The sequence below is a fragment of the Oncorhynchus keta genome, chromosome 4 (genome assembly GCF_023373465.1).
Source record: "Oncorhynchus keta strain PuntledgeMale-10-30-2019 chromosome 4, Oket_V2, whole genome shotgun sequence".
Lineage (NCBI taxonomy): Eukaryota > Metazoa > Chordata > Actinopteri > Salmoniformes > Salmonidae > Oncorhynchus > Oncorhynchus keta.
Genome location: NC_068424.1, coordinates 19,394,367 through 19,419,334, shown reverse-complemented (window position 1 = coordinate 19,419,334; position 24,968 = coordinate 19,394,367). Strand labels below are relative to the sequence as shown.

The following is a 24,968-nucleotide window of genomic DNA, read 5'->3' as shown; positions in this document are numbered from 1 at the left end:
AAATGCAAATCAGTATACCAGACTGCAGATCCCTTATTGCTGAACCACTTACATTTTGAGCCAAGTTCTTGTTTCTTCTCTTGATCCACCAGTTCAAACACAGTTTTTTTAGAAGAGGCCCATTGACTCGTCTTACTATTGACACCAATGCACCACCCTGAAACAGCACAGCAGGCCACAAAGCCAAATGAAAGGTTTACTCTGTGCAAAAATGTCAAAATAGTATGTCACTAACTAACATCAGGACATTTTTGGACACTTCTCATGGTTATGACACATGTATGACATGTGTCCTAACACAGCCTAAGTGGGTATGTGACATGTCATAACACCTGTCAAACTTTTCCGATGCATGAAAAATGACACTGTCTGTAACTTGACTGTGTGACATGAGAATAAAATGATTCTGTTATACAGCACAATGCTTACAAAGTAGAAAAGGAAGACCGGTTGACATTTCCCTTCAAATGAACTTATCTCAAGCAAACAGTCAGCATCCCCCTGAATTAAGTGAATTAAACAGGACACTTAATACAATTTACTTCAGTTTCCTTTTCGAAAAGGCTATTGATCTCCAGAGGCCCACACAAAAGTTCAGTTCTTTCATTACACACCAAAAGGAAGAAAACAAACCTGGAGGGACAACCTGGAAACACCCTTTTTTCATTTTCTGTTGCAAATCTTTTACAAATCTTTTCAGTTGTATGCCCAAATGAACAGGACACAGGTTGTGACATTAAACCCCAGCTGTCTGGCAAGACGGCACTTAGATCTAGGACCAGGCTACTACCTCTGGTATGAGGGTCAAGATCATGAACCGAGCACACACAGGCAGGAATTATTTTGGGCTAGGGTTAGTTTTAATGGAGGGTTACCAATTGGGGTACCGAAAGTGCACCATTATCATAATCACATGGTGAGTGTAGCTGAAAAAGCCTTTGCCACTTTGAAGTGCAACACATCATCTCCATATTCGCTCCTCAATTTTCTGAAGATGGTTCGAACAGCCTTGCATGACCCACACCATCTCTGTTAGACATCTATAAGTACAAACATGGATAACAGCATATTAATCCTCACATTTCAAAGTAACATCAAAACTACAGCAGCCTGACAGCTTCTTCATTCATTATCTGGCTGAGCATGACCACTCATTAGAACAAACTAATTAACGTTAACGTTAGTCCAGCTCATATTTGTGAGCTAACTAACTAACGTCACATTATTTCACCATCTGTGACAACCTTTGAAAGTTGCCTAAGTTACCAAGAAGTCCTGGGGATGACAATGCTCTTCTGTAACACCCTGGGTTTATAAGCGCGGAAATCGACTCTGCCGTTCGAGCATGCTTTTGCGGGGGGTTCGAGACCTGCTTCCTGCTGTTTCATTACATTGGTGTCAGAAGTTGGATCGGACCTTGCATGTGCGTGTGCTTGGCCGGTGAGCACGTTTCTGTGCTGATCGCCCATTCAACATAAACATTACACAACAAGTTGGAAATTGCATATTCAACAATGAGTGGTTTACTATGAATCAGTGGCTAACTGCAAGCATTGCTTTTTTATTGTATTTTATTATTTTACCCCTTTTTCTCCCCAATTTCATGGTATCCAATTGTTTTAGTAGCTACTATCTTGTCTCATCACTACAACTCCCGTACTGTCTCGGGAGTTATCTTCCACTCCTGGATCGAATCAAGAACGATCTCCAAACCTGGATCTCCCTCCCAATTAGCTTAGTAGGAATAATTAATGTCATCTGTATCAACATCCTCCCTAGACTGAACTATTTATTTCAGATGCTTCCATGCTATCTGGCGGCATGGTAGCCTAGTGGTTATAGTGTTGGACTAGTAACCGAAAGGATGCAAGTTTATATCCCCGAGCTGACAAGGCAGTTAACCCACTGTTCCTAGGCCATCATTGAAAATTAGAATTTGTTCTTGCCTAGGTAAAAAAAAAAATAATCTCCCAGATTCCTTTTTCAAAACAACTAACCAAAGCATCACCAAATTTATAGGGGTCAATAAAAATCCTAGGATCAAGTTCTCCACTCTATCGAAACCTGAATCTAAGGGTGGTCTTGCCCTTCCCTCCCTTCAATTGTACTGCTGGTCTGCCCTAATCTGCAACATGCTAACATGGATCACAAACAGACAAGAGTCAACGTGGATTCAGATAGAAGCCCAATCTTGTGGTTCATTGCCCCTAAGCTCAATTATATTCATTAATAACTTTAGTGAAGTGGGCAACATAGCCAAAACCGTTGTGATTTACAGCACCCTACTAGCGTGGAGGGACTGTAAGAAATACCTGGGCATTTCCTCCCAAATATGGTCTCACTCGCCAATAGTAGGCAACGCAGACCTGCCAAAAGCCCTGAGGGGTGCCAACTTTAATCTTTGGCATACTGTAGGAATCAGGACCTTTTCAGACCTATTTCATCAGAAAACCACCACACTGAAATCCTTTCAAGAGCTCTGCAGTGAATTCAATGTGCCAAGATCCCATTTTCTTAAATATCTTCAAATTAGATATGTAATTTCCTCATTTACTTCCAAGAGGAGGTTTAGAACTCAGTTGAAGGAAGTTGAAACCCTTCTTGTCACAGCACAATCCATTAAAGGCTAAATCTCTTATATCTATAGACTCCTTTCTTAGAAAGGAGGCTCCTCCTTTACTCCTTTGAAAATAATCTGGGAAAAGGACCTTGGTCTGACTATCAGTGATGAGTTATGGGTGGAGGTTTGCGACAGGGTATACTGCTCCTCTACTAATGTAAAAATGAAAAGAAAATCTAATTACAAATGTTTGTAAACATTGTATTACACTCCTTTGAGACTCCATAGAATGAAAACAGACATGTCTCCTAACTGTAAAAGATGTACCTCTGAAAGTGGAACCTATATGCATGTATTTTTGGATCTATACATACTGCTGCACAGAAAATACTAGATGTACAGTTTGATATGACCCCGTGTATCTATCTTCTTAATGTCCAGCAGGACTTTGTGGCAGCATTCGCACAAAACTGAAAGCTCGAACCACTGCTTTTAACCAGGGCAAGGTGACCGGAAACATGACCGAATACAAACACTGTAGCTATTCCCTCCGCAAGACAATCAAACAAGCTAAGCGTCAGTATAGAGACAAAGTAGAGTCGCAATTCAGCGGCTCAGACACAAGAGGTATGTGGCAGGGTCTACAATCAATCACAGATTACTAAAAGAAAACCAGCCCCGTCGCGGACCAGGATGTCTTACTCCCAGACAGACTAAACAACTTCTATGCTCGCTTTGAGGACAATACAGTGCCACTGACACGGCCCGCTACCAAAACCTGTGGACTCTTCTTCACTGCAGCCAACGTGAGTAAAATATTTAAACGTGTTAACACTCGCAAGGCTGCAGGCCCAGACGTCATCCCCAGCTGTGTCCTCAGAGCATGCGCAGACCTGCTGGCTGGTGTGTTTATGGACATATTCAATCAATCCTTATCCCAGTCTGCTGTTCCCACATGCTTCAAGAGGGCCACCATTGTTCCTGTTCCCAAGAAAGCTAAGGTAACTGAGCTAAATGACTACTGCCCCGTAGCACTCACTTCCGTCATCATGAAGTGCTTTGAGAGACTAGTCAAGGACCATGTCACCTCCACCCTACCTGACACCCTAGACCCACTCCAATTTGCTTACCGCCCCAATAGGTCCACAGATGACGCAATCGCAACCACACTGCGCACTGCCCTAACCAATCTGGACAAGAGGAATACCTACGTGAGAATGCTGTTCATCAACTACAGCTCAGCATTCAACACCATAGTACCCTCCAAACTCGTCATCAAGCTCGAGACCCTGGGTCTCGACCCCACCCTGTGCAACTGGGTACTGGACTTCCTGACGGGCCAACCCCCAGGTGGTGAGGGTAGATAACAACATCTCCACCCCGCTGATCCTCAACACTGGGGCCCCACAAGGGTGCGTTCTGAGCCCTCTCCTGTACTCCTTGTTCACCCACTACTGCGTGGCCATGCACACCTCCAACTCAATCATCAAGTTTACAGAAGACACTGTAGTGGTAGGCTTGATTACCAACAACGACGAGACGGCCTACAGGGAGGAGGTGAGGGCCCTCGGAGTGTGGTGTCATGAAAATAACCTCACACTCAACATCAACAAAACAAAGGAGATGATCGTGGAGTTCAGGAAACAGCAGAGGGAGCACCCCCCTATCCACATCGACGGGACAGTAGTGGAGAGGGTAGTAAGTTTTAAGTTCCTCGGCGTACACATCACGGACCAACTGAATTGGTCAACCCACACAGACAGCATGGTGAAGAAGGCGCAGCAGCGCCTCTTCAACCTCAGGAGGCTGAAGAAATTCAGCTTGTCACCAAAAGCACTCACAAATTTTTTCGAGAGCATCCTGTCGGGCTGTATCACCGCCTGGTACGGCAACTGCTCCGCCCACAACCGTAAGGCTCTCCAGAGGGTAGTGAGGTCTGCACAACGCATCACCGGAGGCAAACTACCTGCCCTCCAGGACACCTACACCACCCGATGTCACAGGAAGGCCATAAAAGTCATCAAGGACAACAACCACCCGAGCCACTGCCTGTTCACCCCGCTATCATCCAGAAGGCAAGGTCAGTACAGGTGCATCAAAGCAGGGACCGAGAGACTGAAAAACAGCTTCTATCTCATGGCCATCAGACTGTTAAACAGCCACCACTAACATTGAGTGGCTGCTGCCAACATACTGACTCAACTCCAGCCACTTTAATAATGGAAAAATTGATATAAAAATGTATCACTAGCCACTTTAAACAATGCCACTTAATATAATGTTTACATACCCTACATTACTCATCTCATATGTATATACTGTACTCTATACCATCTACTGCATCTTGCCTATGCCATTCTGTACCATCACTCATTCATATATTTGTATGTACATATTCTTCATCCCTTTACACTTGTGTGTATAAGGTAGTTGTTGTGAAATTGTTAGGTTAGATTACTCGTTCGTTATTACTGCATTGTTGGAACGAGGAGAACAAGCATTTCGCTACACTCGCATTAACATCTGCTAACCATGTGTATTTGACAAATAAGATTTGATTTGATATCCTCTATGTTTTTAAAAAGGCAGTAAATGAGGCTGAATGAACTGTTTCGCTGCCAGACAAGGCTCCGCTGATAGCCAGGTGTAGCAGTGGTATGGTGTTCAGACTGCTGTTGGGACTCTGCTGTTGGGTTAGCTTTATGTAGGGCCCAACAGTTTGTGGGCACCGTTTGTCACTCTTATAGTGCAATTCATATGTTGTTTAGTGTTGTGTTATGTAGTGGCTTTGCTGGCATCCATCTAAAACATTTTTTTTTCCCCCACCAAGATTGACATGCTAATATTGCCACTGCATGCATACATTGCTTAATAATACACTGATTTCATGCTGACTGTTTAGTGTTGGTGCATCCATGATTTGTCAATGTAATAGTTTGTTGTTACAATATAGGGGTGTTCGTGGTAATGGCTGCAGCGGAAGTCAAACACATAGTTTCCGGTCATTATTATGAGCCATTCTCTCCTCAGCAGCCTCCTGTGTTAGCAGTAGATAGGCCGCTGCAATGTTGCAAATGCATTTTGTCACACAATGTAGGTCTATCACTTGTTTAAACCAGCAGGTGGCTCTAGAGACCTTAACATACTGTACGTAGCCTGACAGTTCCAATCAAGTAAAAAAATACATGTTCAAGTTATTTTATTCTCTAATTCATGTAGTTATTTATTCATGCATCATTTGTTTGTGGTGCATATTATTATACATAATTTTATGCCATACATTCAACTGGGATTCTAGGCTTACACTCTGGGCACACATGTGAGTATTCCTTTTGCCTAATTGTACTTCTTAATCACACGGTCATTAGTTCTTTATACACACACTTAACCTTAGAAGTAATGAATGTGTGTGGGTATGTGTAGTATTTTCATTTTTTTTATCAATCTTTACAACAAAGTTATGTCCAGGCATTCACAGGTGATGCACTGTGAACCTCGAATGACATGGTAAAAGTCCTGGGTGGAAACCACCAAAAAAGAAGCTGATTGGACAATGGTGCCCTGTACTGCTCTCCATTGAAGTTGTAATCCACACTAAGTGCTTCTTCCACTCATTACTCAGTCTTTATATTTGCTTATGAAAGAAAGCTACTATTGTGGAAATGAATTAGTGTGTCAATAACACAAACAGTCAGTAATTTTCATGAGTAACCTCACAATGTTGACAACTGAATTACAACAACACACGTACAATTCATGGACATCAGTCAGTTTTCATGCCTGGTATGTTTGTGGGAAGGTGAAGAGAGACACTCAATTTAAATTGACAGTTTATTTAATAATCATTTAAAACTTAAAGTTGTGTGACCTTTCAGTCGCAAAATGTTATGCTTGCAACAGATTTCAGAAGTGTGAGAACATGGTGAACAAAATCATGGTATAGTTCCTCTATTCACTGTATCACAGTATCAATACCAAGTCACCAAAACACTTAACCCACAGTATTTGTGACAGTAAACCGTGTCTTCACATGTTGAAGGCATGATGGTACAATTCAGACCAATATCTGATCAAAATGTATGGCATTTCTACTGTGTTATTGACTTGCTAATTGTTTACTCCATGTGTAACTCTGTGTTGTCTGTTCACACTGCTATGCTTTATCTTGGCCAGGTCGCAGTTGCAAATGAGAACTTGTTCTCAACTAGCCTACCTGGTTAAATAAAGGTGAAATAAAAAAAGAAATAAAAAAAAACAGTCCACACTTGCCCTCACTGTACATTCATTCATAAATTAATCAAAAGAGGTATACAGTAGTGTAGTAGTTAGTAAAAACACTTTGTAAAAATGTTCCACAAGGTTGTATCATGCTGGAGAGGTAAGGACAGCTGTAGACCACGTGTACTGTAGAGAGTAGACCACAGCAAAGAGACACAAAAAAGCTTTTCCCCTCATCAACCTCCCCACCACCCATAAGTCAGGGAAAGGGATCTCTGTCTCTGAGGAGGACACCCATGCATCTCCTGCACAATAGCATCATCATCGTGCCTTAGGGGGATGGATAATGAGATTAGTTGCTGGGGCCAAGCCTGCATCAGTCCAAAGGGGTCAATCGCTGGATTATCACTGCTCTTGCTAAGGACTTAGACACCACTATCACGTACACAACATTTTGTAGTACTCGTTGACTTCTTCTACACCTGACTTTTCTTTTGGAGGGGGGATTATTAGGTTGAAGGTAAGAGTGGAAGACCTCATGTTTGCCTGTTTTGACGTTGCAAAGTTTTGGAATAAGAATTATGGTACATGACTTTGTAGCCTGCATGGCCATGGGATTCTGACTGTCCCAGGTGCAGAGTGTTGAATGAGGGGTCTGGCTGGGAAGTGAGTGCAGGGGTGACCGGCGGACTGAAGGACGGGTGGGCTTTGTGCTCGCCTGCTGTGACAGGGTCTGCAGCTCTCGACCAGCAGCCCTCATGCCACTCATCAACAACAAAGTGGGTGACGATGGCACTACCAGTTCACCAAAGACTCTGGAAGAGGGGAAGGTTCTTATCGACTCACTCATAAAGGTGAGATGCTCAGGTTGGCAGTTATGGTTTTGTCAAGTTATGGTTTTATCTACAAAGTACCCGTTGAAATAATCTGTCCTCTATTCTTTTCACAAAGGGGTCAGTCAGTCCAGTTATCTTGTGATTAAATGAGGATGATAGACTAAGACTTCTGGAAAAGTTCATGTGTAACAAAGCTTTAATGCATGTACTATAATTTGAATGATTTGGTCTGTTGAGCTCATATTTATTGAGAGATCACGATATCTTAGTCTGCTATGTATATAGTGTATATATATCCAATATTTTATTGCAGATAGTTGTTAAATATGCAGAAATATATTCTCCTAAACTGTTACTTGTACTGTATCTGCTTTAGGTTAATTCGTCAGAGGTGAAAATTATTACAATTCAATTCTAGTTCTGTTAAATTGAAATTGAAAGACTGAATATGCCAAATGATTTACTGTAATATTCCAAATTAACACTGAGCATATGGTAAACAATGCAAATATGCATTATGTGAGTATTCTGTATTAGTCGGTATCAATATAATAAGGTATTAATGCAATCCCTGTATCACATAACACCCTGAGTTCACTGAGCACAGATTATTGTCATCCTAACGTGGCTATGTTAAGAGCTGAAACCAGGCCAATGAGTTCTAAATACACTTAAGATTTTCCATCCATAGGGCATAGGACATCTTACCTTTCTCATAATAACTGAACATATTACATTCTTAAACTATATCAATTTTTCCAGAAAGGTCTAATTTATATGATGAAATAAACATTAAATAATCTGCAAGTTCTCATTTGATCTATTTTACTATAAATACAAGGAATGTTAGTTACTGATCCTCCCATGCACTACTTCCTTACAAGGCTGCTGTTATGGTAGACCTAGTAATGTACTGAACCATTAGGCCATATTTTCAGTGAAAGTGCTTTTTTACCCAAAGGGTAAAAGCACATGTTTTTTTTTGTCTTGGTCATAGATTGTAGTAAGTGCCTGACATCCTTACACAAGAAGTACAATAGGACAGCCAGGATGGCACTGTGACTACAAAATTATATCAACATGTCAACTTATATCAACTTGTGAGCTTGAGGATTCGAACTTGCAACCTTTCAGTTACTAGTCCAACACTCTAACCACTAGGATACCCTGCCACCCATAAATAGCTCAAGCAAGAATTTTAATAGGACTGTCTGGGTCTGTTATTGGCAGAAAGGTTTGGAACTTGCTTTCTATCTAGTGGGCACACACTGGTTGAATCAAGGTTGCTTCCACATAATTTCAATGAAACTACGTTGAACCAGCGTGGAATAGACGTTGAATTGATGTCTGTGTCCAGTGGGTATTAACTATTTAACGCATAGTGATGTCACCATGGAAGGTTCAAAGCTCCATCCCACCAAAACAGGCTGAAATTTCAGGCAGCCTATTCAAACAACTCTTACACGGCTCTCATCATTTTCACAATTTCACAGTATTATTCCAACCTAATTGTGTGGCAATATATATAAAACAATTGGAAAATCACGTTTCTGACTGCACTGGCCCTTTAAGTCAGTGCATTCGGAAAGTATTCAAACCCCTTCCCTTTTTCCACATTTTGCTATGTTACAGCCTTATTCTAAAATTGATTAAATTGTTGTTTTTTATATCAATCCACACTTAAACCCCATAATGACTAAGCGAAAACAACTTTTTAGAATTTTTTGCAAATGTATTAAAAATAAAAAACTGAAATACCTTATTTACATAAGTATTCAGACCCTTTGCTATGAAACTCGAAATTGAGCTCAGATGCATCCTGTTTCCATTGATCATCCTTGAGATGTTTGTACAACTTGATTGGAGTCCACCTATGGTAAATTCAATTGATTGGACATTATTTGGAAAGGCACACACCTGTCTATATAAGGTCCCACAGTGCATATAAGGTCCCACAGTGACAGTGCATGGAAGAAGTTTGGAACCACCAAGACTCTTCATAGAGCTGGAGTTTGCCAAAAGGCACATAAAGGACTCTCAGACCATGATAAAACAAGATTCTCTGGTCTGAGGAAACTAAAATGGAACATTTTGGCCTTATTGCCAAGAGTCATCTCTGGAGGAAACCTGGCACCATTCCTACGGTGACGCATGGTGTTGGCAGCATCATGCTGTGGGGATTTTTTTTCAGCGGCAGGGACTGGGAGACTAGTCAGGATCGAGGGAAAGATGAACGGAGCAAAGTACAGAGAGATCCTTGATGAAAAGCTGCTCCAGAGTGCTCAGGACCTGAGACTGGGGCGAAGGTTCACCTTCCAACAGGACAACGACCCTAAGCACACAGCAAAGACAACACAGAAGTGGCTTTGGGACAAGTTTTTGAATGTCCTTGAGTGGTCCAGCCAGAGCCTGCACTTGAACCCTGTGCGACGCACCCCATCCAATCTTACAGAGCTTGAGGGGATCTGCAGAGAATAATGGGAGAATCTCCCCAAATACAAGTGTGCCAAGCTTGTAGAGTCATACCCAAAAAGACTTGAAGCTGTTGAAGCCTAAGGTGCTTCAACAAAGTACTGAGTAAAGGGGCTGAATACTTATGTAAATGTGATATTTCAGTTTTTTATTTTGAATACATTTGCAAAAATATCTAAAAACCTGGTTTTGTTTTGTCATTATGGGGTATTGTGTGTAGATTCATGAGGGAAAAAAACTATTTAATACATTTTAAAATAAGACTGTAACGTAACAAAATGTGGAAAAAGTCAAGGGATCTGAATACTTTCCAAATGCATGAGAAGCATATCATAATGAAACTATCAAGATATTAATACTGATAATGAATATGACCGTGTGTGATTGAAGAGTGGATAACTGTGTCAGAAATGCACAGTGTAGTAGTAGGTTGACCTTTGCTGCACACCTGCAACTCTCCCATGCACTCACTCACTGCCTGTAATATCTCTAATCTGGCTCTACCTTACAGATTCCTATGATGACTAGAAAAGCCCCTATACAAGGTCCTTAGGCTTATCCAAAAATAGATCTGTGGCAATCAGATTATTAGTCATAGTTGTCATGTAAACCAATCTGTCAGGCTAAGCTCTGAATGCTTATTAATAACCACTCGCATGATTCAAATCAATGAAAATGTCATACTTTGTTGAAATTTGTCTAACCTGGTGTCTGACTCAGAGCTAGTTAGGGGATTCTGATTTTCAGAAAGACATTAGGTAACTAATAATTACCTCAAACTATAGTTGTTACTTTCTAAGTACCAACCGCACCCAAGCAGGCTTTGGTTATCATAAATAGTAGAGCCATTGCACCTCCTGATGGCCAAAAGGGAAATGACAGTATTCATAGAAAGTAGCTTGGCCACTAGCTACATTCCTTTCACAGGTTTGAGAGAGAATAGTTGCTGAACCAATGATTGTTGTTGACATAGTCCTCTCAAATATGCCAAATCACTGGAACTTTATGTGGAGGACCACAACAAATTATAAACCAAGTTCCAGGCTTTAAAGGTGCTAGTACAGACATGACAGTATACAGTCAAATGACCTAATTTGTTTAAAGTCGCAGTTCAGAATGTGTGATTTAGCTCAATGGCCGCCCAGCTTCTAAAGCTGAGGGATGAGGTTGGAGAAATGTATGTGGCATGGCCTCATCTAAAGGAGGGAGCGAGAGGGAGTGGGAGTGATTTTGAATTATCAAATAAAAATTGAAGTGAATTGTTTACCAGTATTTAATAGTCATTTCTGCTACATACCTATGCCGATCTTAAGCATCATGTCCGTCAGACAACTTATATGTGACACAGTATTAGAATAAGGCAACAAAAAAAAGTGTATATTGTTTCTGGTTTTAAACTGAAACCCTCATACGTTTTTACACAATCGACCACTGTCTTTTGTAATCTCACCCACACAACAAAATTACGCAGTTTGTAAATGCATACATTTAACCTAAGACCATTTGCAGACCAGTGGTGTTTATAAAACACACCACATTTTTCATGAAGGACTAATGCTTGTCTCCTGACCTACAGACACAATGGATATAGACGATATTGTGTTTATATCCTTGACGACAGATTTTGGTATATGAATCTGTTGCCAGGTGTAACATTTTCATGTCATTAAAATTGTCAAATCAAATCAAATCAGCAGATCTAAGCAAAGACAACAATTCACCCCGATTGTGTCTCTCTATCTCCTACAGTCCTACAATTGTTTCCAGCACACATGATCTATTCTCACAGATTTAGACAATACAATACAAATGCTGTATATTGTGTCTAATCAGTCAACCCTTTGTAATTCTATGAAAATTATATTACGGTATGAAATGTTTCGTTTTTACTTGAGTGATCTGTAAATAATATTTTTCCCCTTTTGGCCAACAGGTGGTGGCATGTTACCGCCACCTGGCCTCGTGTGTGGGTGGGTGCACGGACAGCTTGCACCTGCGTGACGAGCTACGGCTAACGCGGGAGAAGGCCCAGAAGTTAGCGGTGGCCAGCCGTCACCACCTCACGGCACGGCTACGGGATAAGACACTGCCCCAGGGGGAGAGACAGGAGATGGAACTGCTCTGGGTGGCCTTCACCTCCAGTCTGGAACTCCTCCACGCAGACATGTGCAAAGTCTTCAACATGGGTTCCAACTTCTCCCTGATCAATAACAACACTTTAGTGCAGACTGGCATTCAAGGTTAGCAAGTGCCACAGTCAGATGGGCAATTTGTCGTATTGTTTCCACACAAACTGCAGTTAATAAAAACCCACCGGCCGCTGACTCTTTAGCTCTATAGCAGGGGTATTCAAATCTTAACCTACGGCGTTCCGAAGTACTGCTGGTTTTCTGTTCTACCTGATCATTACTTGCACCCACCTATTGTCTCAGGTATACATCAGTCCCTGATTAGAGAGGAATAATGAAAAAAAAGCATCCGTATAGTCTACATACATACAGTCTACATCCATATAGTCTAGATCCTAGTCTGGGCATCCACAAGCTGTGGTAACCTTATTAACATTCGTGGCTAGCTCTTCTTCTCACATGTCTCTTCTCCCACTTTCCAGGGGAAACCAGTGAGGTGACAGCGCGGGCCCTCAGTCTGGCAGACCTGACCCGTGCAGAGAACCAGGTTCCCGCCAGCCTGGAGGATCTGGAGCAGAGCCAGCTGGAGGAGGAGATCGCCCATGTGGATGTCATGCTGGAGGACATGGAGGAGAAGGTCAACGTCCTGCGCTGGATGGTGGAGGCCCGCGGGCCCCAGTACGCCGAACCGGCCAGCACGGACAGCGCCTCGTTGGGCCTCTTGTCCACGGACGAGGAGGCAGGTCCCCAAAGCCAGCAGTGCTGCGAGCGCAGCCAGATTTTCATGGTGCTGGTGCTGTGCAGCGTGGCAGTGGTGATGGCCGTGCTGTCCGTCTGCGTGGTCTATCTCTCATGAGGAGGCTTGTCACCAGTGGATTTCACCCAGGTTTTGTTGAGCCGCTAAAAGCAGTAGGACCTTATGTTGCCATAAATTCCATCCTCATGTCAATTGATATCCGAAAATATGGTTGTTGGAAGAAACTGGTGTTGTTGAAAGGGAGGGGTACTTTACATATTTCTTTATTTGAATAAAGAGCCCCATTTAGAATGAATACACTCCAGGTTACACAGTTTGACGCTCCCATTTCTGTTAGAAAGTCAATATCAAACACATTCAAAAAGAGTTAGATGCCCTGTGCAATGTAGTTTAGCTAATGTTAATGTATTGTAGTGGAATGAAATTGAACCATTTATGCTCTTTACTAATGTATGCTGACTACTGTATATGACAGTAAGGTTAATTAATTTTTATTGAAATGCATTGAACATAATCTGTTTACACAACTTGACAGTGGTTGACAAAGTACACCCACCACATTTAGGTCCATGTTGTCATTGACACTGAAGGTGTTTGTGCTGCCAGATTACAATGAAGATCTTTGCACATGAGTGCAATGTGTGGGAGCATATCAGTTTGCTGACCTGTTGTGAATATTACATTCTAATGAAGAATTTCATGTGAATATTCTCAATATTGTGGCTTCCATGTCACTTCAAACAATAGGTTAGCTTACTGCATTACTGATATTGTATCCAGGCTTTCGCAATACAGTAATTATTGCAGGAATATGTGTAGTACTTGTGGAGTATTCTGTTTATATTCTGTCTTCAGAGTCCTCCGTAACCCAAATACCATAAACCTGACCCAGGTCTGGAACGGGTTCTACAATAAATCAAATGGAACATGTGTTGCTGTGTCCCCAGCTTCAGATTCAGGCTAGCAGTTGTGCCAGCAATGCAAGCAAACAGGGAGACTTTTCCACTCAAGGCACATGAAAAATACAAACATTGTAAGTGACATACAGTAGCTGAGAATGTGTTTCCTAAACACAGTGGACGGCCTGTGCACAATTTCATATATTACCAAGGATACACAGGGCCGGACTACCACATTTGGGGCACAGAGGCACTGACCTGATTTTTTGTGTTGACATGTTTTTCAGTTTTATAGCTAATGCTATTGTAGATATTTTGTCAAGATAAAATGTTGTAGTTTTAAAGTTAATTTCCTGCAAATCTATGCTATTTGCTATGGGTCAGAGATAAAAATGTGCTGTTTTATAGCTCATCTAATGCTATTGTTCACATTTTGCCATGAGACTGAGAGAAAATGTTGCAGTTTTTAAGATAATTTCCTGCTATTCTACACATTTTGCCATCATATGCTATCTGGGGGGCCCCCGACCTCCAGGTGGTCCCCATCCAAATCAAATCAAATCAAATCACATTTTATTTGTCACATACACATGGTTAGCAGATGTTAATGCGAGTGGAGCGAAATGCTTGTGCTTCTAGTTCCGACAATGCAGTAATAACCAACGAGTAATCTAGCTAACAATTCCAAAACTACTACCTTATACACATAAGTGTAAAGGGATAAAGAATATGTACATAAAGATATATGAATGAGTGATGGTACAGAGCGGCATAGGCAAGATGCAGTAGATGGTATCGAGTACAGTATATACATATGAGATGAGTATGTAAACAAAGTGGCATAGTTTAAAGTGGCTAGTGATACATGTATTACATAAAGATGCAGTAGATGATATAGAGTACAGTATATACGTATACATATGAGATAAATAATGTAGGGTATGTAAACATTATATTAAGTAGCATTGTTTAAAGTGGCTAGTGATATATTTTACATCAATTCCCATCAATTCCCATTATTAAAGTGGCTGGAGTTGAGTCAGTATGTTGGCAGCAGCCACTCAATGTTAGTGGTGGCTGTTTAACAGTCTGATGGCCTTGAGATAGAAGCTGTTTTTCAGTCTCTCGGTCCCAGCTTTGATGTACCTGTACTGACCTCGCCTTCTGGATGATAGCGGGGTGAACAAGCAGTGGCTCGGGTGGTTGTTGTCCTTGATGATCTTTATGGCCTTCCTGTGACATCGGGTGGTGTAGGTGTCCTGGAGGGCAGGTAGTTTGCCCCCGGTGATGCGTTGTGCAGACCTCACTACCCTCTGGAGAGCCTTACGGTTGTGGGTGGAGCAGTTGCCATACCAGGCGGTGATACAGCCCAACAGGATGCTCTCGATTGTGCATCTGTAGAAGTTTGTGAGTGCTTTTGGTGACAAGCCGAATTTCTTCAGCCTCCTGAGGTTGAAGAGGCGCTGCTGCGCCTTCTTCACGATGCTGTCTGTGTGGGTGGACCAATTCAGTTTGTCTGTGATGTGTATGCCGAGGAACTTAAAACTTACTACCCTCTCCACTACTGTTCCATCGATGTGGATAGGGGGGGTGTTCCCTCTGCTGTTTCCTGAAGTCCACAATCATCTCCTTTGTTTTTTTGACGTTGAGTGTGAGGTTATTTTCCTGACACCACACTCCGAGGGCCCTCACCTCCTCCCTGTAGGCCGTCTCGTCCCTGTTCGGTAATCCGGCCCTGAGGATACAGGTCAAGGTATTAACTAATGTCTCTTAATTCCATATTACAAAAGTAAAACCAAAGGTTTGTGTAGCTTCTGTATTAAATGGTAATCTGCTAAATTTGTCAACACCCAAGCTGTGGTGTAAAAACTGTGAATACCATATTCTATTTCATTAACAGAGCATTACAACTTTTAATGAACTGCAGTAGTATAGTAATAGCTTATGTAATAAATAATATGTACATGTTTATTCATACCCATCAACTGTTATTAGTAAACTCAGCAAAAAAAGAAACGTCCTCTCACTGTCAACTGCGTTTATTTTCAGCAAACTTAACATGTGTAAATATTTGTACGAACTTAACAAGATTCAACTACTGAGACATCAATAACTGAACAAGTTCCACAGACATATGACTAACAGAAATGGAATAATGTGTCCCTGAACAAAGGGGGGGTCAAAATGAAAAGTAACAGTCAGTATCTGGTGTGGCCACCAGCTGCATTAAGTACTGCAGTGCATCTCCTCCTCATGGACTGCACCAGATTTGACAGTTCTTGCTGTGAGATGTTACCCCACTCTTCCACCAAGGCACCTGCCTTACAAAAGGCCTACAAGCCCTCAGTCCAGCCTGTCTCAGCCTATTGCGGACAGTCTGAGCACTGACGCAGGGATTGTGCATTCCTGGTGTAACTCGGGCAGTTGTGGTTGCCATCCTGTACCTGTCCCACAGGTGTGATGTTCGGCTGTACCGATCAGGTGCAGGTGTTGTTACACGTGGTCTGCCACTGCGAGGATGATTAGCTGTCCGTCCTGTCTTCCTGTAGAGCTGTCTTAGGCGTCTCACAGTATGGACATTGCAATGAAATGCCCTGGCCACATCTGCATCTCCTTGCAGCATGCCTAAGGCACGTTCATGCAGATGAGCAGGGGCCCTGGGCATCTTTCATTTGGTGTTTTTCAGAGTCAGCAGAAAGGCCTCTGTCCTACGTTTTCATAACTGTGACCTTAATTGCCTACCGTCTGTAAGCTGTTAGTGTCTTAACGACTGTTCCACGGGTGCATGTTCATTAATTGTTTATGGTTCATTGAACAAGCATGGGAAACAGTTTTTAAACCCTTTACAATGAAGATCTGTGAAGTTATTTGGATTTTTACAAATTATCTTTGAAAGAAAGAATCCGGAAAAAGGGACATTTCTTTTTTTGCTGAGTTTATTAGTGGTGAGTAATTCATACATGTTCTGTGGCAATAATAGCTCAACATTACTTTCCTATCAGTTTCCTCAGTCTTGATCACACATGTGCATTGTGTACTGACTAGACTATTGACCCTTCAGGGACATTAGACATTAAAGAAATGCAGCATACTGTAAATACTGTATACAACAGCATGGTCAAATCTACTCAAAGACCACTCTGCAATAGAATTTCTAATAAAAATCCAAAGAAAATGCAAATACTATTTATTGATTGTTGACTCAATTGGCCATCCTGATCATTTGTTATCGTCCTGCTTTGGTCATCAATCCCAGAGAGAAGAAAAGTCAGGGGTTCTGCTCTGAGGAGGTGCCTGTCCATCCTGTACCAATATGTCCAGTCCCGCTGTAAATTGAATATAACTTTTAAGGCTTAATGAAGCATTTATAACCCCTATATGGCCTGCTTTAGAAATCATACATAAGGCACCACTCATTATTGCCAGTCACACCACACCTCAAAATAATTATTTTTATATGAGTAAAATAAGATATGCAACATCCATATGCATTTGCTTCACATACAAAAATACACATATTAATTTGAACAAATACAGGAGAAAAAATTCAGGTGCATCAGGACTAGCTTTTACAGTAGTAAGAAAATACAGTAAACTGTCACTTTAAAGTCAAACTGACAACCCTAGTTATGTTATCGTGTCAAATTAGGGGGCTTGATTGGTGTCACAGTTTTGTCACAGGCCCAACTAACACACCTGACTCCAATAATCACCTAACCAAGATCTTAAGTTTAGAATGCAATTTGATTAATCAGCTGTGTTTGCTAGAGATGGAGAAAAAGTGTGACACCAATCAGGCTCCGAGGACTGGAGTTGTCCACCTCTGTGAGATCAAGTGAAGTCTCACTACAGCAGAGAGGAAGAGGAAGAGAGAGACACAACTCCATCCGGCAGGTGGTGGGTTTTTTTCCGCTCACAAAGCATGTAGTCAAGGTTAATGAAAAAGTGTCGAATTTTGTCAACAAAAAAATGTATGGCTTATTTGCTATGTGAGGTTTATTTGATCAAATACAAGTTTTGTAACTCTTAATTAAGTTGTTATGAGTGTACTGATATAAGTAGGACACGTGACATCCCGGCATCTTTGAGAAAGAACACCTTATATTGGAGTTGTATCGAGATGGCTATGCATATTCATGGCATGAGGCTAGTAGCATAGCATCTCGCTCCATTGAATACAGGCGGTCGACATCTACAACCCTCATCAAATATATATATTTTTTTTACAATAACTAGTTGTATTCAGCAATCCAAAGAAATAATAGGCGGGAGCTAGACAGCCCGCCGTGCCTCTTTGTGGATAACGACTCCCATTGTTAGAGCGGAGAGACGTACCTTGTCAGTATATCCATAATCTCTGACTAAAGTGAAAGTGATGTAAACTGAAAGGACAGGTTTGACAATGTCATTGAATCAAAGACTTGCATTTCACTCGCAGTTGAACAAATGTACTTAAAACTGAGTATTTTGTATTTATTTTATTTTACTTTTATTGTACTAGGTAAGTTGACTGAGAACACATTCTCATTTACAGCAACGACCTGGGGAATAGTTGCAAGGGGAGAGGAGGGGGGGGGGGTCAATGAGCCAATTGGAAGAGTATTGGCATACTAGGCGAAAACAAAATAATAATACGCAGGGACCAGTGGTGTTGTTTAATATGAGGGAGGACGATTATATTATTTGTTAGCATGGCCTTGTTTCTACTACAGCATGACTGTCATTCATATTCCATTCACCCAGTTCAATGTAACATCGATAGGTTTAGGCTACTACATGATACTCAAATTATCCCTATACCCATCATGAGGTTGCTACAATCGAGCCTATAAATCAAAGTTTACAACGTAGGTGCACACAGATCGAGATAAATATTTGAAGTGACAGACGTTGACACATGGACAGAAAGTGACACATCCAATACCGCCTTGCACGCTCTTGCCTGCATCTAGCTGATATAAGGCGTAATCATTAGTCCAACAGTTGCAAATGAGAACTTCTATTGGACAAATTCAGGTAGGTTAATTAAGGTTTCGTAACGTTTGCATAATGAATACACCCCTGATCAGACGTAACACTTTCATAGCCATATACAAACAGCTTGTTGTATTCCTTCTCGCATCTACACTTTGTCATCCTCTCACCTTTTTCCTTCGCTTGTGGACTTCAACGCAGAACACATCAGCTGTCTGTGACCAGGCAAAAAAAACTTTCCAAGCCAAACCTTCATATAATAACTGCTACACACAGCCTACATCGTTGTTACCATATTAGATAAAGTAACATTGTTGTCAATAAAGCTAATAGAACTGACGCGTTAGTTAACCCGCTACAATCATGCAGTACAGTGTACAGTCAGTAAGCAATTTAGCAGTTACACCGTCAGGCCCCGGTGGCAATAAATTAGTAGATCCCAAAGCTTACCTTGACTTGGAAGAGTTCCTGTGTTTGATCGTCATAGACAGGTGTGAGCCGGGTGTTTGAGCCGAGTGTTTGAGTTGGCTATACTAGCTCTATGGATTTGGTAAGTAAGTGAAAGTGAAACTAAATGATGCAATATAGCTAGCCCTCTCTCTCTCTCTCTCGCTCTTGCTCCTCCTTCAAGAATGCACTAATTTGTTCAAAACTGTTAAACTGTTGTCTTTCTATCTCTTTGAGTCAACTACTCACCACATTTTATGCACTGCAGTGCTAGCTAGCTTATGCTTTCAGTGCTATATTCATTCCACAGGAGGCTGCTGTGTGGAGAACGGCTCATAATAATGGCCGGAACTGAACAAATGGAATGGCATCAAACACCTGCAAACTGTGTGATGCATTTGATACCATTCGACCTATTCCACTCCAGTCATTACCACAAGCCCATTCTCCCAAATTAAGGTGCCACCAACCTCCTGTTATTCATTCTCTGATCCTTTGATTGGGTGGACAACATGTCAATTCATGCTGCAAGAGCTCGGTTGGATAGGTTGGAGGATGTCCTCCGAAAGTTGTCATAATTACTGTGTAAGTCTATGGAGGGGGGTGAAAACCATGAGCCTCCTATGTTTGTATTGAAGTTAATGTACCCAGAGGAGGACGGAAGCTAGCTGTCCTCCGTCTAAATCATGGTGCAACCCTACAGAGTGCTGTTGAGGCTACTGTATACCTTCATTGCAAAACAATGTTTTTTAATAAATTATTTGGTGACGTGAATATATTTTTTATAGTTTTATCTAAAAAAGGATTACTTTATAAATGTTTCACTATTTTTATTTTTATGACATTCACTGAGGAGGATGGTCCTCTCCTTCCTCCTCTGAGGAGCATCCACTGGGGAGGACAGATAAAGTTTCACTACAGTTGTGCTCCAATGCTCCAACCTCCTAACATTTCCTTTCTGAAGATAACTTTGACAATCTGCATCAGCTCATGCTGTCAACAATGTAACACTGATTCTGGCTCTTGCAGTCTTTACAAAAGTGGTATGATCGTCGGTGCCAGGCGGGCCAATTCCAGTATCTCAGAATCGTCTCATCTCCTGGGCTTTTCACGCACGACAGTGTCCAGCGTTTACCCAGAATGCTGCGACAAACATAAAACCTCCAGTCAGTGGCAGTTCTGTGGGTGGAAATAGCTAATTGATGAGAGAGCAAGCTGACAGGCGTGCCTCAAACAGGCAAACAATGGTGCAGAACAACAGTGGTGTGCAGAACGGCATCTCAGAACGAGCAACTCGTTGGTCCTCTCGTTGGTCCTTATCACGACACCGGCTTCCACTCCTATCAACTAAATCAAGTGGAAGTGGGCATGCGCTCACCAACACTGGACAATTGAGGAGTGGAAAAACATTGACTGGTCCGGATTTGGCATAAGCAGCATGAATCAATGTCTCCATCCTGCATGGTGTCAGGCTGGTGGCAGTGGTATAATGGTGTGTGGAATGTTTTCCTGTCACACATTAGGTCCCTTGATACCAATTGAGCAACGTTTGAACGCCACACCTTGTAGAATCCATGCCCCAAATAATTCAGACTATTCTGGAGGCAAAGGGGGGACCTGGGACTAGAAGGGTGTACCTAATAAACTGGCCACTGAGTGTACAGCTGCATGACATGAGCCATCCTACCGCTCTCTTCCAGCTTGGATAGAAAGTTGCTGTGTGTAAAACCAGTCTATTAATACCAAATAATAGAGTTAGTCCACCCTCAAAACACTAGCTTACTACAACCACACAACTCATCAGTATGAACAAAAAATAACTGCTTTTTTTGTTCAAGCCCTCAAGAACGTTTCTTTTCTAAATATGATCATCTGTTTGCATCTGCCAATTTATTGGCTGTCCAGTATCCAGACAAATCAAGCTGTTTTTACCATCCCTGAAACTGTTGCTTCTGGGTAAAGACTGTTTTCTAAACTTAAACTAATAAAGAACTACATAAGATGCATTAGGCTCGGTCTGATATGGGCTTTTGGACACCTGAATAAGCTCCATTCATTGCACTGCCCGACGTAGCCTTGACCATGGCATTTTTTTTTCACCTTTATTTAACCAGGTAGGCAAGTTGAGAACAAGTTCTCATTTACAATTGCGACCTGGTCAAGATAAAGCAAAGCAGTTCGACAGATACAGTGACACAGAGTTACACATGGAGTAAAACAAACATACAGTCAATAATACAGTATAAACAAGTCTATATACAATGTGAGCAAATTAGGTGAGAAGGGAGGTAAAGGCAAAAAAGGCCATGGTGGCAAAGTAAATACAATATAGCAAGTAAAACACTGGAATGGTAGTTTTGCAATCGAAGAATGTGCAAAGTAGAAATAAAAATAATGGGATGCAAAGGAGCAAAATAAAGAAATAAATAAAATACAGTTGGGAAAGAGGTAGTTGTTTGGGCTAAATTATAGGTGGGCTATGTACAGGTGCAGTAATCTGTAAGATGCTCTGACAGTTGGTGCTTAAAGCTAGTGAGAGAGATAAGTGTTTCCAGTTTCAGAGATTTTTGTAGTTCGTTCCAGTCATTGGCAGCAGAGAACTGGAAGGAGAGGCGGCCAAAGAAAGAATTGGTTTTGGGGGTGACTAGAGAGATATACCTGCTGGAGCGTGTGCTACAGGTGGGAGATGCTATGGTGACCAGCGAGCTGAGATAAGGGGGGACTTTACCTAGCAGGGTCTTGTAGATGACATGGAGCCAGTGGGTTTGGCGACGAGTATGAAGCGAGGGCCAGCCAACGAGAGCGTACAGGTCACAATGGTGGGTAGTATATGGGGCTTTGGTGACAAAACGGATTGCACTGTGATAGACTGCATCCAATTGGTTGAGTAGGGTATTGGAGGCTATTTTGTAAATGACATCGGCAAAGTCGAGGATTGGTAGGATGGTCAGTTTTACAAGGGTATGTTTGGCAGCATGAGTGAAGGATGCTTTGTTGCGAAATAGGAAGCCAATTCTAGATTTAACTTAATTGGAGGCCACGGAAGGAGAGTTGTATGGCATTGAAGCTTGCCTGGAGGGTTGTTAACACAGTGTCCAAAGAAGGGCCGGAAATATACAGAATGGTGTCGTCTGCGTAGAGGTGGATCAGGGACTCACCAGCAGCAAGAGCGACCTCATTGATGTATACAGAGAAGAGAGTCGGTCCGAGGATTGAACCCTGTGGCACCCCCATCGAGTCTGCCGATGAGGATGTGGTGGTTGACAGAGTCGAAAGCCTTGGCCAGATCAATGAATACGGCTGCACAGTAATGTTTCTTATCGATGGCGGTTAAGATATCGTTTAGGACCTTGAGCGTGGCTGAAGTGCACCCATGACCAGCTCTGAAACCAGATTGCATAGCAGAGAAGGTATGGTGAGATTCGAAATGGTCGGTAATCTGTTTGTTGACTTGGCTTTCGAAGACCTTAGAAAGGCATGGTAGGATAGATATAGGTCTGTAGCAGTTTGGGTCAAGAGTGTCCCCCCCTTTGAAGAGGGGGATGACCGCAGCTGCTTTCCAATCTTTGGGAATCTCAGACGACACGAAAGAGAGGTTGAACAGGCTAGTAATAGGGGTGGCAACAATTTCGGCAGATAATTTTAGAAAGAAAGGGTCCAGATTGTCTAGCCCGGCTGATTTGTAGGGGTCCAGATTTTCAGCTCTTTCAGAACATCAGCTGAATGGATTTGGGAGAAGGAGAAATGGGGAAGGCTTGGGCGAGTTGCTGTTGGGGGTGCAGTGCTGTTGACCGGGGTAGGAGTAGCCAGGTGGAAAGCATGGCCAGCCGTAGAAAAATGCTTATTGAAATTCTCAATTATGGTGGATTTATCAGTGGTGACAGTGTTTCCTATCTTCAGTGCAGTGGGCAGCTGGGAGGAGGTGTTCTTATTCTCCATGGACTTTACAGTATCCCAGAACTTTTTTGAGTTAGTGTTGCAGGAAGCAAATGTCTGCTTGAAAAAGCTAGCCTTGGCTTTCATAACTGCCTGTGTATAACGGTTTCTAGCTTCCCTGAACAGCTGCATATCACAGGGGCTGTTCGATGCTAATGCATAACGCCATAGGATGTTTTTGTGTTGGTTAAGGGCAGTCAGGTCTGGGGAGAACCAAGGGCTATATCTGTTCCTGGTTCTACATTTCTTGAATGGGGCATGTTTATTTAAGATGGTTAGGAAGGCATTTAAAAAAAATATCCAGGCATCCTCTACTGACGGGATGAGATCAATATCCTTCCAGGATACCCCGGCCAGGTCGATTAGAAAGGCCTGCTCGCTGAAGTGTTTCAGGGAGCATTTTACAGTGATGAGTGGAGGTCGTTTGACCGCTGACCTATTACGGATGCAGGCAATGAGGCAGTGATCGCTGAGATCTTGGTTGAAGACAGCAGAGGTGTATTTAGAGGGGAAGTTGGTTAGGATGATATCTATGAGGGTGCCCGTGTTTAAGGCTTTGGGGGGGTACCTGGTAGGTTCATTGATAATTTGTGTGAGATTGAGGGCATCAAGTTTAGATTGTAGGATGGCTGGGGTGTTAAGCATGTTCCAGTTTAGGTCGCCTAGCAGCACGAGCTCTGAAGATAGATGGGGGGCAATCAGTTCACATATGGTGTCCAGAGCACAGCTGGGGGCAGAAGGTGGTCTATAGCAGGCGGCAACGGTGAGAGACTTGTTTTTAGAGAGGTGGATTTTTAAAAGTAGAAATTCAAATTGTTTGGGTACAGACCTGGATAGTAGGACAGAACTCTGCAGGCTATCTTTGTAGTAGATTGCAACACCGCCCCCTTTGGCAGTTCTATCTTGTCTGAAAATGTTGTAATTTGGAATTAAAATTTCAGAATTTTTGGTGGTCTTCCTAAGCCAGGATTCAGACACAGCTAGAACATCCGGGTTGGCAGAGTGTGCTAAAGCAGTGAATAGAACAAACTTAGGGAGGAGGCTTCTAATGTTAAACATGCATGAAACCAAGGCTATTACAGTTACAGAAGTCATCAAAAGAGAGCGCCTGGGGAATAGGAGTGGAGCTAGGCACTGCAGGGCCTGGATTCACCTCTACATCACCAGAGGAATATAGGAGGAGAAGAATAAGGGTACGGCTAAAAGCAATAAGAATTGGTCGTCTAGAACGTCTGGAACAGAGTAAAAGGAGGTTTCTGGGGGTGATAAAATAGCATCAAGGTATAATGTACAGACAAAGGTATGGTAGGATGTGAATACTGGCTAGCTCCTGGCTAGCTTCTGGTTAGTTTCTGGCTAGCTTCTTGGAGGAATTGCAGATTTGAGGTAAATAATACTTATTTATAAATATAAATTGGTGAGGCGGGTTGCAGGAGAGTGTTTTGAAGATGAGTTGATGGAAAATAAAAATAAAATGTATGTGAAAAAAAGTTGTAAATATATATATATACAGGACACGACAAGACGAGGACAAAAGACGTCTGAACTGCTATGCCATCTCGGGAGAGAGGTTATTTGCCGATATCACCCTTTACCTTTCAATCAGTTTAATGTGTTCTTTGTCAAGACCTGGGGCACTTTTTCCAGTCACATTCCTAAAACCCAAGAAACAACCACTTAGCTTTCTAGTACATATGGAAATTAAAGTGGTTTATGAATGAATGACTTTCGCCTCTGATA

General features: G+C 42.1%; 1 protein-coding gene and 1 long non-coding RNA gene across 2 annotated transcripts; one reads left to right on the top strand and one right to left on the bottom strand.

Annotated features, from left to right (window-relative positions):
• Positions 1-7,181: 7,181 nt before the first annotated feature.
• On the top strand, positions 7,182-13,902 carry rgs9bp (regulator of G protein signaling 9 binding protein). Its single transcript, XM_035755536.1, has 3 exons — positions 7,182-7,632; positions 12,020-12,326; positions 12,698-13,902. The coding sequence occupies exons 1-3, from the start codon at positions 7,537-7,539 to the stop codon at positions 13,069-13,071; spliced, it is 777 nt and encodes a 258-aa protein (XP_035611429.1). The 5' UTR covers positions 7,182-7,536; the 3' UTR covers positions 13,072-13,902.
• On the bottom strand, positions 13,891-19,582 carry LOC118383185 (uncharacterized). The gene is made up of 3 exons (XR_004825500.2): positions 19,296-19,582; positions 17,056-17,197; positions 13,891-15,606 (listed from the first exon to the last, which is right to left on the bottom strand). It is a non-coding gene; the product is annotated as an uncharacterized LOC118383185 (long non-coding RNA).
• Between the last annotated feature and the right edge of the window lie 5,386 nt (positions 19,583-24,968).